Source organism: Lates calcarifer, linkage group LG5 (assembly GCF_001640805.2).
Source record: "Lates calcarifer isolate ASB-BC8 linkage group LG5, TLL_Latcal_v3, whole genome shotgun sequence".
NCBI classification, from domain to species: Eukaryota; Metazoa; Chordata; class Actinopteri; family Centropomidae; genus Lates; species Lates calcarifer.
Window position 1 is genome coordinate 14,302,485 of NC_066837.1, and position 14,959 is coordinate 14,317,443.

Consider the following 14,959-nt stretch of genomic DNA (forward strand, 5'->3'; position numbering starts at 1 on the left):
TGCTACGAGGCAGAAAATAAATGTTGAAATGAAAGGCCTGAACAGCCATTTTGACCTTTAGCCTGCAGGTTTATATTCACACACATACAAGGACTTATAAATAGGTATTTGTGTGTGTCTCAGCTAATCATGATTGAAAACACAGGCTTCTGGTTTGATCTTAAAGTGATTTATGTCAAATATTATTGAGTTGATATTCATGACATTAATAAATACACCTTAATTCATTCACTCTAAGTCAGTCCATGGGAGTATTGCATTGCTGGATTAACATCCGAGGGGCAGGGGTGGTCATGCAGCCTTGGAGTATTGCACTAATTTTTTCTGTCCTTTGCTTTTTGTACAGAATTTGCAGGTTGCAGGAAAAGATAATATGAAGGCAATTTAGACAGAAGTGTTACAAAGTGGCAATAAAATATTTTAGATGTTAGACACAGCAAAGTAAGATAAATTACATAAAACTGAGACTTGGAAGGTGTTACAAAATCTGGTTACACAACCAGTTATGAAGAGGTTTTCTGAGTAAGTTTTCAGACAGTTTTCAAAAATGTACTGATGGACAAATCAGTATCATATGCTTTTGTCATGGTGCATTATTTGTTTTATATTCCAGACTGAGAGAACTTGAGGGCAGGAGTCAAATTCAAACGGGACCGTTGTGATCTGACACACTCTGTCAACTCCACTACGTCCTTTCCGTAGTTATGAAACTTTCCAACGCAGGTTTTGTAACCGAGACGTTCTGGCCAATCACGGCCCGAGCCTGCTGCTCACGTGACCGTGCTTTTTATGTAACGAACGGGCGTCTATGAGAAAGTCCGTTCACTACACTGTCATGGACCGCGGCAGCTATAGAAATGTACAGACGGGTTAACAGAAGAAAACCCAAATATACATAACATTTATTTCTTTGTTTTGTTTGTTTGGACGCCACAATGTCGCTCCAACCGCAAGTGGGGGACGCCGCGGAGGAGAGAAGCGCCTTCTTCATCGGCGCCGCTGACTCGGACGACGTCTCGGCAGAGGAGGACCACCATCAACTTATACTACAGAAAGCCAACGCGCTAGCGTCTGAAAACTGCCTCAAAGAAGCCATTGACTGGTTTTCAGTGGCTATGCGGTATGGCCCTGTGCGACCCGAACAACTGAGCACTTTAGCGGACTGTATCCTCCGCAACTTTAAGAGGAAAGCGGCCGCGCAAGAAGCACTCTCGGACCAGAGTCCGGACAGCTGCGGGGACGACGTGTTTGACTGCCCCAACTGTCACAGCTTCCTGGGTGAAGCTGTGACCATAGCCTGTGGACACTCGTACTGTAGAAGGTGTTTACAACGACGGCTGCTCTCCAAATGTAAGCTGTGCAATGAAGCCGTGAAGGGAGAGCAGAAAGCCAATGTTATTCTCTGCGGACTTTTAGATAAATGGTTTCCCGAGGAGCGGAAAAAGTCGAAAACACTATGTGAAGTGGACGAGCTGTGTAAGCGCAAACGCTACCAAGAAGCTGTGTCGTTAGCCACCGATGTTATCCACAGTGGTAAGTGTTGTAATCATAACCGTACACATTCATGTTGACAAGAGAGAGGTGTTTCCTGGTGGTGTGTCTGCAGCTGCGCACACTCAGTAAGAGTGTTATTGCGACGCTGCTTTACCAACCCTGTGTAGGAATGATAGGAACATGTGTAAACGTGATTCTTTAATTGTTTATTGTCAGTGAATCCTGCGTTCTACTGACCAACATATTGAAAATTGTCATCATTACTCCCATGTGTTGCTTTGGTGTTAGTCTCCTCCCATCGCCCGTCGTGTAATCTGACGGGTCCTGCTTACGAAATTTCACAAGATGAGCATGCGCAGTCAGTGCAAGTTGCATAAGGCAGGTCGTGACACATATTGGGGCAGTTTTGTAACTTATCAAGGGGGAGGGCATTTGTGTTTGGTAACTATCATGGCTGCGACGAACTTGTGTTTCATAAATGTTGTAAAAGGGGATGAATTCGCAGGTTGTGGGTCAAGTTAGGAGGCAGAGGCAGGCTGGTGGTCCAGATAGACACTCTGCAAGGACGTGTTTTAGTTTTTGTAACAGACCCTGACATTATGCAATGAAAAAACTGGGCTACTTCAGTGGCAGATTATGGTTAAATATCAAACTCTGCTGCAGGAGGTTTGTGGCTGCAAGGGTTGCACGTTCAAATCCCAGTATTTCCTGTAAAAGCTTCTATAGGTGATATGAATGATATAGGTAAATGATTAGTCAGGTACTTGATTAGTTGATCCACAGAAAGATAGTTAGCTACATTGTGATGATCAAATAAGTGCTTTAGTCTCTTACCAAGCTAAATTGCAAATATATGGTGGTTTCAGCCTCTCAAATGGTAAGTCTTGGTACCTCTCTCTTGCATAAATATTTAATTGACTGATCAATGACGCCACTGATAGTGGGATAATCAAATCAGTAGTGTTTTAATTCTATGGCTCAGGTAATAGAAATAGTAATTAACAGATCAGTTGATAATTAAAATAAGCCATAGTTGCAGACCTAGTAACAACAATGGTCTGATGTGCCCTTGAATAAAGCACTCAATCCCCACACAGTCCAGTGAAGGTGACCCAAAACTGGAGACTGCCTGCATGTCCACCGAATAGTTTCTGGTTATAAAAGGATAAAAAAGTGTTGTGCCTTCATGGAACTAGTGACTAAAAGTTCAAACTAAAATGGCAATGACAATGCATTGTGGGTAAACCACTGCTCTGTTAGAGAAAATATATTTTTACTTTACAACCACTAAATCTCAAATTACTCTTGTCTACTCTTGTCTTCCTTTTATCTAGTTATTTTATGCACTTTGTAGGTTGGGTGTTGATTGAGAATCCTCATGTGCAGCAGTTCAGAATTACAAGAAAAAAAAAATGTATAACTGATCCTGAAATGGTCTGGTTGTGTGATAGTATGGCTGGAAAATTGTTCTGAACCTTTACCTGGGCCATGAGAGCTTATGGAAACATCCATGGAATTTGGGTCAAGTGATATAATTTCACATGTAACCTCATCGTATCCCTGTTGACCTCTGTTACTCAAGCATTGCCTGTGGGACAGTTAGCAGAAGATCTACTCCAAACCATTGTGTTATAAGAATGTTGATCCAGCCTCTCAAATGTCAATATTTACTGGTTTCTTTTGACTCCTAAAAGAGTAAAATTAATATCAGTAGGTGGTGGGCTGTTGGTTGGATAAAACAGGTAATTCAATACCTTAGGCTCTGGGAAACTTTATAGACCAAATGATTGAGCTAGAAAATAATCAAGAGATCAGTTGATAATGATAATGATCGTTGGTTGCAGCTGTAATGTTCTGCCCAGCCAAAGTGAAGTGTTAACGTATTTTTATTTTTCTTAATTACTATGTGTTTCCATTGTGGGGCATTTTGTTCTGCAGCTTTTTAAAATACTTACCTATGATCAGATTAATTGTTTACAGGCTGTAAGAAAGTAACACGCAACCTTCTGTGTTCCTGCAATTTTATTTTTTATCTCAGGTGGATAAAAGCAGCAAACTGTGTAACAGAAGGTCATATAACTAGTGTATCACCTTCTGACAAGAATAAGTGTCACTTGACATTGGTTTGAGGATGCACACTGATACCGCTGTGGGAGTGATGCAGTCACACCACCTGCTTTTGACAGCGCTCAGGGCCGGCCGTCAGTGCCGCAGACAACCTGAGAAGCAGGACAGAAACTTCCAGATAATTAGGGGCACTTCACTGATGTTAGGATGACTAGACAAACTACCTGTGCCCCTGCTCATGTCAGCATCTGCTATATATCAGGAAAATGAGCTAAATCCCATGTGTCTCAGTGAAAGGTAATATATTACTGGGATCAATGGCACACCATGTGCAAAAAAAGTTGCAGCTCAGGCTGGGAGGAAAGTTTAACTAATTGAACTTTTGATAAAATGCAGGTGAAATTTAGTTTTCTAAAATAATTCATTAGCCAGTAATGTCTGCAGGGCAGTCTGCCTGTTATACAGGTTGACATGATTGGGTAATTAGATGAATGTCAAACATCTGATTGTAACCTAGTTTAGTCCAAATGAATTTATGGCCATGCTCATACTTACATATTTTATTAGTAAGTAAACCCTTTCTATAGGTGTTAAAATTAAAATTGTTTGCTGCCTCAGTGTCAGCTGTACCACACAAAGCTGCTGCCCCCAATAAAAAACAGAGATCTGGTTTTACAATGCTTCAATTTGTTCTTTGTAATACAGGATAGGATTTGTAAACTTTTTTTGTGTTGTTTTTTTATTCAGTCCACTATTGGGAACAGAAAAATCAGATCCACTGGTCTCTTTCTGCTCCTCCAGGCTTCTACAACTTATTTTGATTTTCAGTGTTTGAGAGAATAGAGTGACACAGTTAATATATAATTTGTGTTTATCACCTGATTATGTAATGTATGACTTGCAGGACAGATATTTAAAACTCTCTTTCGTGGTAAATACTATCAAGTTTTAGTTAATAAGGAGTGCCCCCCCCCTCTCTTCATGTCTCCTGCAGATCCAGAGATGACTGCGGTGGTGCGACTGTCCCGAGCGGAGGCGTACATGGCTCTCAAACAGTACCGCCTGGCTTTGGAGGACACAGAATTTTGTCCCAGGTCCAGCTGTTCTGCCGAAGTAGGTCACTCACTGACACTGCAGCAATTTACTACACAGTTGCTGAAAAAGAAAAAAAGCCAATTTCAAGTTTGTATTGAAAAATCCCTCTCTGCAGGATTTTGGTTGTTTTTAGCCTATTGTATGGGAGGAAAATCTGTGTCAGACATGATTACACCAGATCTAACTCCAGGCTTTTTGTTGGTTCCACAAGGATGGTGACACTGCCAGGTCATACCCACACATACTTTTACTTCTTAGAGTCTGGCATGTCAGTCTGTGCTGATATTGGTCAGCTGGCCATTACCAAGAAAAGGTGTATTTTAAGACTGCTGCTCTCAAAGCCACAGGCAAGCAGCACCTTATTGGTTGTATTGGATTAGTCAGTGACCTTTAAATTGTAGGCCAGTTCAGCCGCCAGGTATTTACAGTCATGTTTATTGATTCATTCGGTTTCTTAAAGAATAAATCTGGTTTATTTAATTTGGTTGCATGACATGGCAGTTGAATTTTATAGAATCATAAAACTAAAATATCTCTTTTTTTGTTGATCCAGTTTTTTTACAGCACACATATTTAACAACCTCTGGCTATTTTTTGTGTTGTGTAAAAGTGTTTCTCTCAAGATAAATAAGTTACAAAAGAGTATCATGACTAAAGAAGGTTTTCTAGACCACAACTGAGAATGCCGTGATTAAGGTCAAAGCCAGTAATGACTATTACATCAGTAACAGGAGACCAAGTGTCTGGGTTGAAGCCTTGGATATTTTGCATCTGTGGTGCAAAGTATGTCATACAAAAGCACTTGCATAATTGGTAAACTCATATTGGTTTATTGGCAAGGATGGTTTCCATTTAAGAAATTTAACGTTGTTGTTTTAGCATGACAGTTTAGCATGACTTTGAATCCGGTGTTTTCTTAGGATGTATGCAAAGCATTAACAATTACCAGCAACATGAATACACAAGGCAAACATAAATTCTGGCACAGAAGTAAAGTTGATCTCTTTCTACTACTCCTTTCTGCCCTTTCAGGCTTTGTTTAGCAAAGCTATGGTGCTGCATGAGATGGGCCAGGTGGATGAGTCTCTCCAAGTCTTCCTCCACTGCCTGACTGTGGACGAGGACTTCCCCTGTGCTAAAAGACAAGTGGAAAAGGTAAGAGAGCAAAGGAGTTGTGATTTGTCTGCTGGCAGAGTGAGATGAGAAAGAGACTAAATATGTTGTCATCAGTTGATCTGAGGTCACACAGTGTTTATGCAAGTAGGCTGCAGGGCTGGAGGAGCTAGACTCAATACACTGAAGCCAAAGATTTAAGTGGAGCTCATACTGCTTTAATGTGACATCACCTTTGATTGGATAGCAGGGAATGTGAAGCACACCCTTTACAATCTCTGTTGCACAAAGCCATTTTTTCTCTTTTTATAGCTTGCATCTGCTATTATCCTATACTGACTTAATGGAGCCTATCTTTTTTCATGGCATGGATCTTAAATTCCCACTTTAGCACAATGACTAAATAAACAGTTTAACTGCAAACAACGTAGAGACATTGTGTCCTATAGGCATCCTGATGTAAGCACTTTTAATAGGATTTACATTGTGCATTATCCTATACACGTAGAAAACGTCTCTGAAATGTGCTGTTTCACAGTCAGTGGGTACTTTGTTTTAGGTTACAATTTATGCACTACACTACAGTCATATGTTGTGGTTATATAGACATGAAGGGGGTTTATGGTACATAATTAGTGTGAATGCTGGGTCAGCAATTTTAAGCATTGCTTCAGAGATTACTTTTGGCTTTCAACTTTCTTCTGCATTTTAACGGTGTTTTCAGCCATTTTAAGGATTGCTACAGCATTCACAATGAATTTTCTGCAGGGAATGCATTTTCTAGTTCAGAATTTGTATCTCCTCTTTTTCAGCCATGAACATTGTCCACTCCTTTCAGGATCATCTATCATGGAATTACATAAGTTGTTAGTGAACTCAGTCCTGTGACTCTGCCTGTAATGACATTAGTGCCACTTAACAGACAGACCACAGCACCATAGTTACATAAGTGACACACAGTTGATTCATGTATGCAGGATTAAATACATTCTCACAACATCATCACGTTTTGTCATCATTTTATGATGAAACTATGTTAGCTTTAATCACTAAAGCTGCTCAAGTTTTGAGTAATCATCTGTGAATCATTGAATAAGGAAGCATACATAATCACATTAGTCATCTCTTTTGGTAAACAGTGTGTAGAACTGATTGTACCCATAGTTTAAGGTTGTTGTTGTGTTGGCATCCTCTTCTGATCCTGAGATAGATACTGTTCAGGCTAGACATAAGTCTAAAAAAGTGTTGGAGCCAGACAGTGCGCATCAATAGAACATCAAATCAAGTTTGTGTAGTCTGTAATCATACTTACGGTCTCAAAGGACCTCCTGAGTACCCACGTAATGAAAACGAAACAGCTATGAAAACAGCTAATTAATGAGAATGAAAATGACAGCCCCCATTCTTATTGCGCTCACTGAGAGATTTTTTTTGTTTTTTTTTTTTTTAAAAAGCACACAAGAGTCTAAGAAGTAAAATGAAGCCTTTTGAAAGCCCTTCTATAATTTCTGTCACTTTGACTGACAATAAGAGTAAACATGCAGAAACTAAGAACTTAGCGGACATGTCACTAAAATCTTTACCTGCATCTAGCCAGGGTATTAACAGTAACACAGATTCCTGTCAGCAGGACTGATGGGACTTTGTGCGAGTACAGGGAGGAAAAGGAAAGAATTGTGTGAGGATGAATGAATGAGTCTGTTAGATGTTTCACCACAACACAAAACTATACGTGTGTTTAAAATGATCTGAGGTTCAGAGACTAAAGTTCATGCCCTCAAGCTTTAATTGAACTGGAAAGAAAACTTGATGTTCTCTGCTGCTGCGTCAAGTAGCACACTGAGGTTAAACCAAGGCCATCCTGATATCTGTTCTGAACATAGCACAAACTTGTGCAAAGTTTGCTCTCTCAAGTCTTAGTCGTGGTTATAGAACTGGATTAACAGCATTGTTTAATTTAGTCTTTTGTCACTAAACCCTTTGCATGAAATAAAGTCCCTTGTCTCCTCTTCACACACTGTATGCTTCAAAACTTGAAAAAGTTCCAACACGTGTTAATTTAAACCAATTTTAGAGTGTATATCTTTTCTTTTTTTTTTCTTACATAAAATCTGGCAAATTTAAAATGATAACAGTTCAGATTTTTACCATCCTCAAGACTTTTCAAATAATATTTGCAAATGTGGCTGTAGCTGTGGCTGCTAAATGCTACAAAATGTTTGTTCAGAACTAAGTGTCTTATCCATAAGGCTACCTGGGTTTATGATTATTCAAGTTAAATATGACAAATGTGGACACCAACATCCCTGTTTTCACCAGCTGACTGCCTTGATATTCACCTTACCCATGTGGAGATTCAGTTTCTCAGTCAGAAATGCAGTAATTGTCTTTGCTTACACCGACTTCAGATTAGATTTTAGTGTTTGCCTGTTCAGCAGCTCTGCTTTGATGACAAACAGAGGTACTTTCCACAGATCCTGTGTGACCTGCTCTCCCCAGCTGATGAGAATGTGAAAGTTGGCCTGAGGGAAACAACACAGAACGCATCGCCTCATTTGCGCAGCAAAACCCTCGTGGCCAACACCCAGGCTCAACCACAGAGTCCAGTCCAAAGACAACACCAGCACCAGGTCCGCGCTGCCTCTGCACACCACCATCTGGACAACCAGGAGGTATTACCACACTGAATAATAATACAGCACTTATTAATGGATTTGATTCAGTACTGTTGTTGCCACGTTGCTAGACCATCATCATCTTCTTAACCCTTGGTTTTGTGTCGTCATCCAGAAACGCTGGGAGAGTCTGGAGCGGCCTGGTCTGAGTCGAGCTCACTCACTTAGAATGCACGGCGCCAACTGTGGTGAAGAGGGTCTGAAGAGAGTTTGCTCTGCTCCTCAGCTGGGAGACCAGGAAAAGGGGAGCCTGCTGAAGAGGAAGTTGTCAGTGTCGGAAGCAGAACGCTGTGTTGTGGACAGTGGAAGTAGCAAACACAAAAAACAAGGTCAGTTGCCAAGCCCTTCATTGTACTGCTTTCTGGTCTTCCTAGTGTATTATATTTTATTCTCCAAATCAAATTCAGACTCTATATTTAATGACCTAATCAGCACAATATCTATGTCTTAGATAATACTTTTGTTAATAAAGTAAATTGTAAAGTGCATTTTCTCCTTTGACTGCAGGTGTTGTGAAAGACTCTAAACAGCGACTCACCAAAGCTAAAACCTGCAGAAGTGTTGCTAATGATCTGCTGGACCCCAATGACTTAGAGTGCTCTCTCTGCATGAGGTAAGGACATGTTGTAATTGGACCACATGCACACCATGAAGTTTACATACCATTTCACACTGTACTTTTGTAAATGACTCAACATTTAGAACAACCTGCTGATTGTTGCATCTCTTTGATCAATACAGGTTGTTCTATGAGCCTGTGACTACACCATGTGGCCACAGCTTCTGCAAAAACTGTCTGGAACGTTGCTTGGACCACACACCCCAGTGTCCCCTCTGTAAAGAGAGTTTGAAAGAGGTGAAAGACCAGTCTTGGCAGTTGTTGCACATAAATATTAATCTTCTTTTGTAGCATTTGAAGTTCTAAACAAAATCTGTGTTCCCTGTTTCCTGTTTTAATCATTAACTTGTTTCCTGTCCTTTCCAGTATCTAGCATGTAGGAAGTACGTGGTGACAACTGTCTTGGACACACTGATCAAACAGTATTTAAGTCAGGAGTATGCAGAGAGGACTAAAACTCATCTGGAGGAGACCAGAGAGCTTTCTGAGTAAGCATTCATTCCATTTATTTGCATTTTCTTATTTTTGGCCCCGTCTTTTCAGGTGTTCATCACCAGATTTTTCTATATGCAGACGGTTTTAAGAGGTTCAAAGGCTCTAAACTGCTTATCTACTTGTCCTCTGTGCAGCCTGACGAAGAATGTGCCTATCTTTGTGTGCACCATGGCTTACCCCACCGTGCCTTGCCCCCTGCATGTCTTCGAGCCACGTTACCGCCTCATGATTCGCCGCTGCATGGACACAGGCACGCGGCAGTTTGGGATGTGTATTAATGATCCTCAGAAAGGGTAAGCATGCAAGCACAAATATGGTATAGATCTGTGTAGTTTATGATGTCAGAGGACCTTAAAACTAAACATATCCACATGTCCAGAATGAAGTTTTTTTTTTTTAATAGAACAGTCAATCAGTTATGAAATCCACTCTGATATAAACTGTTACATCACTGGGTTATGAAAGATCTGCCAAAACTCTAAATTAACCAGTGTGTCCATTGCTGCAGGTTTGTAGATTATGGCTGCATGCTGATTATTAGGAGCGTCCATTTCCTCCCTGACGGACGATCAGTTGTGGACACTATCGGAGGAAAACGCTTCCGGGTCCTGTCCCGAGGAATGAAGGATGGCTACAGCACTGCTGACATTGAACACTTGGAGGATACAAGAGTAAGAGCTATAATGACAATCTATTGCTATCCACAATCTATTGTAACTCATAAAATAGCTTTTATTTTTAAGTTCAGCCAATGTGAAAGTGACTGTCGTATTAATTGAGTGATTCCTGACTGTTAGGTGGAGGACAGTGAAGAGCTAGAGAGACTACAAGAGCTGCATGATGCAGTGTACGAACAGGCCCGCGTCTGGTTCCAGAACCTCAAGATCCGCTTTCACAATCAGATCCTGCAGCACTTTGGACCCATGCCAGAACGAGAAGCTGACATCCAGGTAAACACCCAGCACAGTGTAACTCTACTTCCATCTTGTAGAATTTAACCAATCCCTGCCCAATTCAGCTTACAGCGGGACTAAATCTGAAACACTGTAGATTCCCAGAGGAGTTAAGTTGTCATTTCTCATTGCAAGTCTCAAATAGTTGTATTGTAGTTCTGCATTAGTCTGCAGCAGATGCTTGAGTCAATAAGTCAATAAGAGTAAATATTTGTACTGATATGAATACATTTTATATGCCTCTATCATTGAATTTCTCCTGATAACTGCACTGTATTCGTTTCTTTACATTAAGTACAACTGTATTTGATTAATAATGTATAAGAATATAATGCAGAGGTTGTGGTGACTCTCCAGAATAGGAATAGTTTTAATGATGTTAGTGATTTAGAAGGCATCTTAATCTAGTTTGTACAGCAGATCTATTTGTAAGTATCTTCTGCAGCAGTGAGTTGGCAGAGAAGCAGATGGTGGAGCAGAGGCTGTTAGAAGTTATGTTGTTTAACTGACTGCTTCCTGTCCTTGTGGTTGTCACAACTTTCAAATGACCATATTTGCAGATGAACAAAGGGACACCATTCTTAATTATATCACTGTGATTATTATCAGAACTGGTATCAGCTTATTACTTTCTTTGACACTACAAGACGCTCTAAAGTCTTAGCCTGAAATTGGATCATTTCATGACACACTTGTCTTTTGGGGAAAACCCACATAACCAGGGATTCACCTGCCACAGAGGTCTTAATACCGGAACACAGTTGTTGTCTGTGCTCAGCTCTGGCTTCAGCTCGCAGCCTGCAGTGCCGAGAGGGATTACAGCTCTGCTCTTGGGACAACCATGGGGCGGAGAGTCTATTGACAATATAGGCTAAAGAGCTTTATGGGTGCTCCATACCTAATCCCAGCATCCCTGTTGCGTCAGAAGAGAGTCACAAAGAGAATCCCCAACTCTACCACGTGCTTATGCACTAAGAAAGCAAAGCACCGAACCCTGATTTTTGGTTCTTTTATGTAGTTGTCAAACTTTTTTTGGGGGGGTAAAAGCCGGTGCACTTGTCTGAATGTAAAATGTAGCACAGACATAGTAAACTTCATTCAGTTCAAATCCCTGTGTTGAGCACATTTTGTAACTGTGTCAGACTCTCGATCTTGAAAAAACAGGGATTTTTTCCAGCTGTGTAACTCTGACGCAGACGTGCATTCCTCTGGCTGATTACTGTAAAAGGTCATTCATGTGCACTCCAGGGTTGTAGGGCTGAGAATATACGTAATAATAGTACAACTTCATCAAAACAAAATGAGTACTTCATTTAATTATCAGGCATCAGGCCTTGATGAGCTTCCTTGGTGCTTGATTAAAGTGCATTTAAATGTATATTCAAGGTCTTTGTCAGCAGATTAGTTTGAAACAATGTCAGGGATGAAGGGATTTCAGAAAAGGACAGATAGAAGAGCAGCAAGTTTTGTCTGTTAACTGAACTGCATGAACAACAACAGTAACACAAAACTCTGAATGACAGTTGCACAGGAGCTGCACAGGTATTGATTCTTGTGGTACTTGGTATTGTTTTGATTCATTCAATACGTTGAAAGTCCAGAGTACTGATACCCAGCCTGTTCTGTGTGATACTCACTACTCATGATAGAAAAGATTCTGATTTTGTTTCAGATGCTGGCACAGTTGTTGTGTTTTTGTAATAAGAACTGCGATATATATTCCTTCTACGCTAAATATCTGAATTCATGAGAGAAAAGAAAGTGTGCCTCTTAATAAATGATTTTGTTATACTGTCCTGTTCAGAAGTCTTTTTGGCAGCAGCTGATCCTCAGATGTACTTAGTTTGGCTCAAAGATTATCACAGAAATGATATTATGAGGTCTTGAAAAAGATTTTCTGTTGTGAAAGCAATAATCTTATGCTTTTCCTCCTCTCTTCCAGGCAACTCCCAATGGTCCAGCTTGCTGCTGGTGGCTGCTGGCTGTCCTGCCTATTGACCCTCGGTACCAGCTCTCTGTCCTCTCCATGACTAGCCTCAAAGAGCGCCTGGAGAAGATCCAGCACATCCTCACATATCTGCAAAGCATCCCCAACAACTAGAGCTTCCTCTTCTCCCCACCAGAAACATCCTTTTTGACTATTAAACAATACTCAAGCAACCTTCTATCAACATCTCACCAACTTCTACAACTTCTACAGCTTCTACAGCTATAAGAGCCTCATTTTACCCATTTGTATTAAGCTGACACAAGATCAGAGCAAAGCTGAAAAATCCTTGAACTGTGGATCAGTGAAAACCAGAGATATGGCCAAACTGCCTCAGGGATACTTCCAAGGACGCACACCATTTGTTCATGATTGTCAAAAATTATTTAAAAAATAAGACATATATGACCGCAACTATTCTCATCTGCTCTCGCTCTTAATGCTGTTGGTTTTCAAAAGAACTTCCTGAAGGACCTTGTTGAAATGACAAGAGCACATACTACTCTGCTGGATATTTTGTGATGCTGTTGAAGACAGCAACAGAGAGTAGTACCTCCTTAAGCATTTAAGGACCTGAGGAGTATGTTATGGTTTGCGTTGAGTCTTCTTTGGTGAAACCAGTATAAAATAAGTTTTTGGTTTGTCTCTTGGCTGTAAGAGGTCATTCTGTGGAACAAAAATCCTAAATGCTGAAAGTCCAAAAAGTGAGAAAGTAAGATGTGATCTAATGTGGTTCAGAGGAACCAATGAGAACTTTCAACTTGCACAACCAAGTGCAACTAAATAACTTCAACACATAATGAAAGTATTAATCGATCTCTTCCGGGCATCAAATCTTCTTAATCACTGCTCCCACATGCTTGCCATGCATGACTTCCATCGCTGCCTCTTAACTAGTGGCGCAGGACTTTCCTGTCGACTCTCTGTTTCTTCCATCATTTTTCACTTTAAGTTTCATGCAGAGATGTGCCTCCTTGCAGAGGCTCTGAAATCCCATTTCAATCCGATGCTTTTTAAATGCTTTCCTTCCTCTCACAGTAAACCCTAAGTCATAAGCCCTATCTCCTTTTGTTTGTCACGGACCTTTGGAGATCCTGCTTGAGTGTGAGGATTTGAAATGAAAGTGTTAAAGAGTTCAGTGGTTCTGTTCTTGTATTATTTGTCTCTCCTCAAAACCAAAATATTCAGCTTCCTATTGAATTAACTTAAAAAGAATTAATTTATATGTTAAAATATATTGTACATTCTGACCGTGTGTTTGTATGAGAAATTCTCTGGGGGTCTTGCAATATTATGACAAATCAAAACAAGAGAAAAACAGCATGTATACCACCAATGGGTTAACATTATTCTTCATTCAAAGCTGCTCCGTCTGCTTGGAAGAGAGAGAGTACCTGCAGTGCTTCAGTCAGGGGACTGCGTTTGCCTTACACCATTTTGCATTGTGATTTGACTAACACAGTGCGTTGGCTTGGTTACCATTCCTTTTTGCCATGGTATGAAGTATGTTTTAATTGTATTTTTTTCCCTTCTGAGTTAGTCTGAGGCACCATGTGTTCACAATGTGTACAAAAAAAATGAAAAAAAAATTCAAGTCAAGGTTGTTGTATGTAAATCATTTGTAAAAAGGCTTTTTGAACAGATCTTGCTTTTTGCTCAGATGTTTTAAGTTATCAATTTTCAATAATAAATGCACCTCTTTTTTCAACCTCTGCCTCAACATTCATTATTTCACCTATAGAAGAGATTGTTGAGCAATGTACACTCCTCTGCCTTTCATTAGGAACACCTATACACCTGCTCATGCAATTATCCAATCAGCCAATCGTGTGGCAGCAGTGCAGTGCAGATACAGGTTAGCAGCTTTTTCTATGTTTGAGGATTTCTGAAACCACTGATCTCCTGGGATTTTCACACAACATTCTCTAGAGTTTACTCAGGATGGTGTGAATAACAAAAAACATCCAGTGAGCAGCAGGTCTGCAAACAGATACGTCTCTGATCAGAGAAGGCAGAGGAGAAAAGCCTCTTGGAATGAACAATGCATCAAACCCTGAGGCGGATGGGCTTCAACAGCAGAAGACCTGGTGGGGTTCCACTCCTGTCAGCCAAGAGCAGACATCTGAGGTTGCACTGGACACAGGCTCACCAAACCTGGACAGCTAAGGCCTGGTCTGATGAATCTGGATGTCTGCTGAGGCATGCAGATGGTAGGGTCAGAATTTGGCTGCAACATCATGAATCCATGGACCCAGCTTGCCTTGTGTTAACAGTCCAGGCTGCTGGTGGTGTTGTAATGCTGAGTGGAATGTTTTCTTGGAACACTTTTTGCCCTTTAACACCAATCAGTCATGGTTCAAATGAGTATTGTTGCCGATCATGTGAATCTCGTAATGGCCACTATTTACCATCTTCTAATGGCTACTTTCCAGCATGGGTAATGCACCATGTCTCAAAGCTG

General features: G+C 40.6%; 1 protein-coding gene across 1 annotated transcript; it reads left to right on the forward strand.

Annotated features, from left to right (window-relative positions):
- Nucleotides 1-778: 778 nt before the first annotated feature.
- Nucleotides 779-14,206, forward strand: lonrf1l (LON peptidase N-terminal domain and ring finger 1, like). The gene is made up of 12 exons (XM_018695832.2): nt 779-1,533; nt 4,556-4,674; nt 5,689-5,811; nt 8,244-8,441; nt 8,560-8,773; nt 8,952-9,057; nt 9,186-9,300; nt 9,430-9,551; nt 9,693-9,851; nt 10,067-10,229; nt 10,356-10,508; nt 12,454-14,206. The coding sequence occupies exons 1-12, from the start codon at nt 936-938 to the stop codon at nt 12,610-12,612; spliced, it is 2,229 nt and encodes a 742-aa protein (XP_018551348.1). The 5' UTR covers nt 779-935; the 3' UTR covers nt 12,613-14,206.
- Nucleotides 14,207-14,959: the final 753 nt, after the last annotated feature.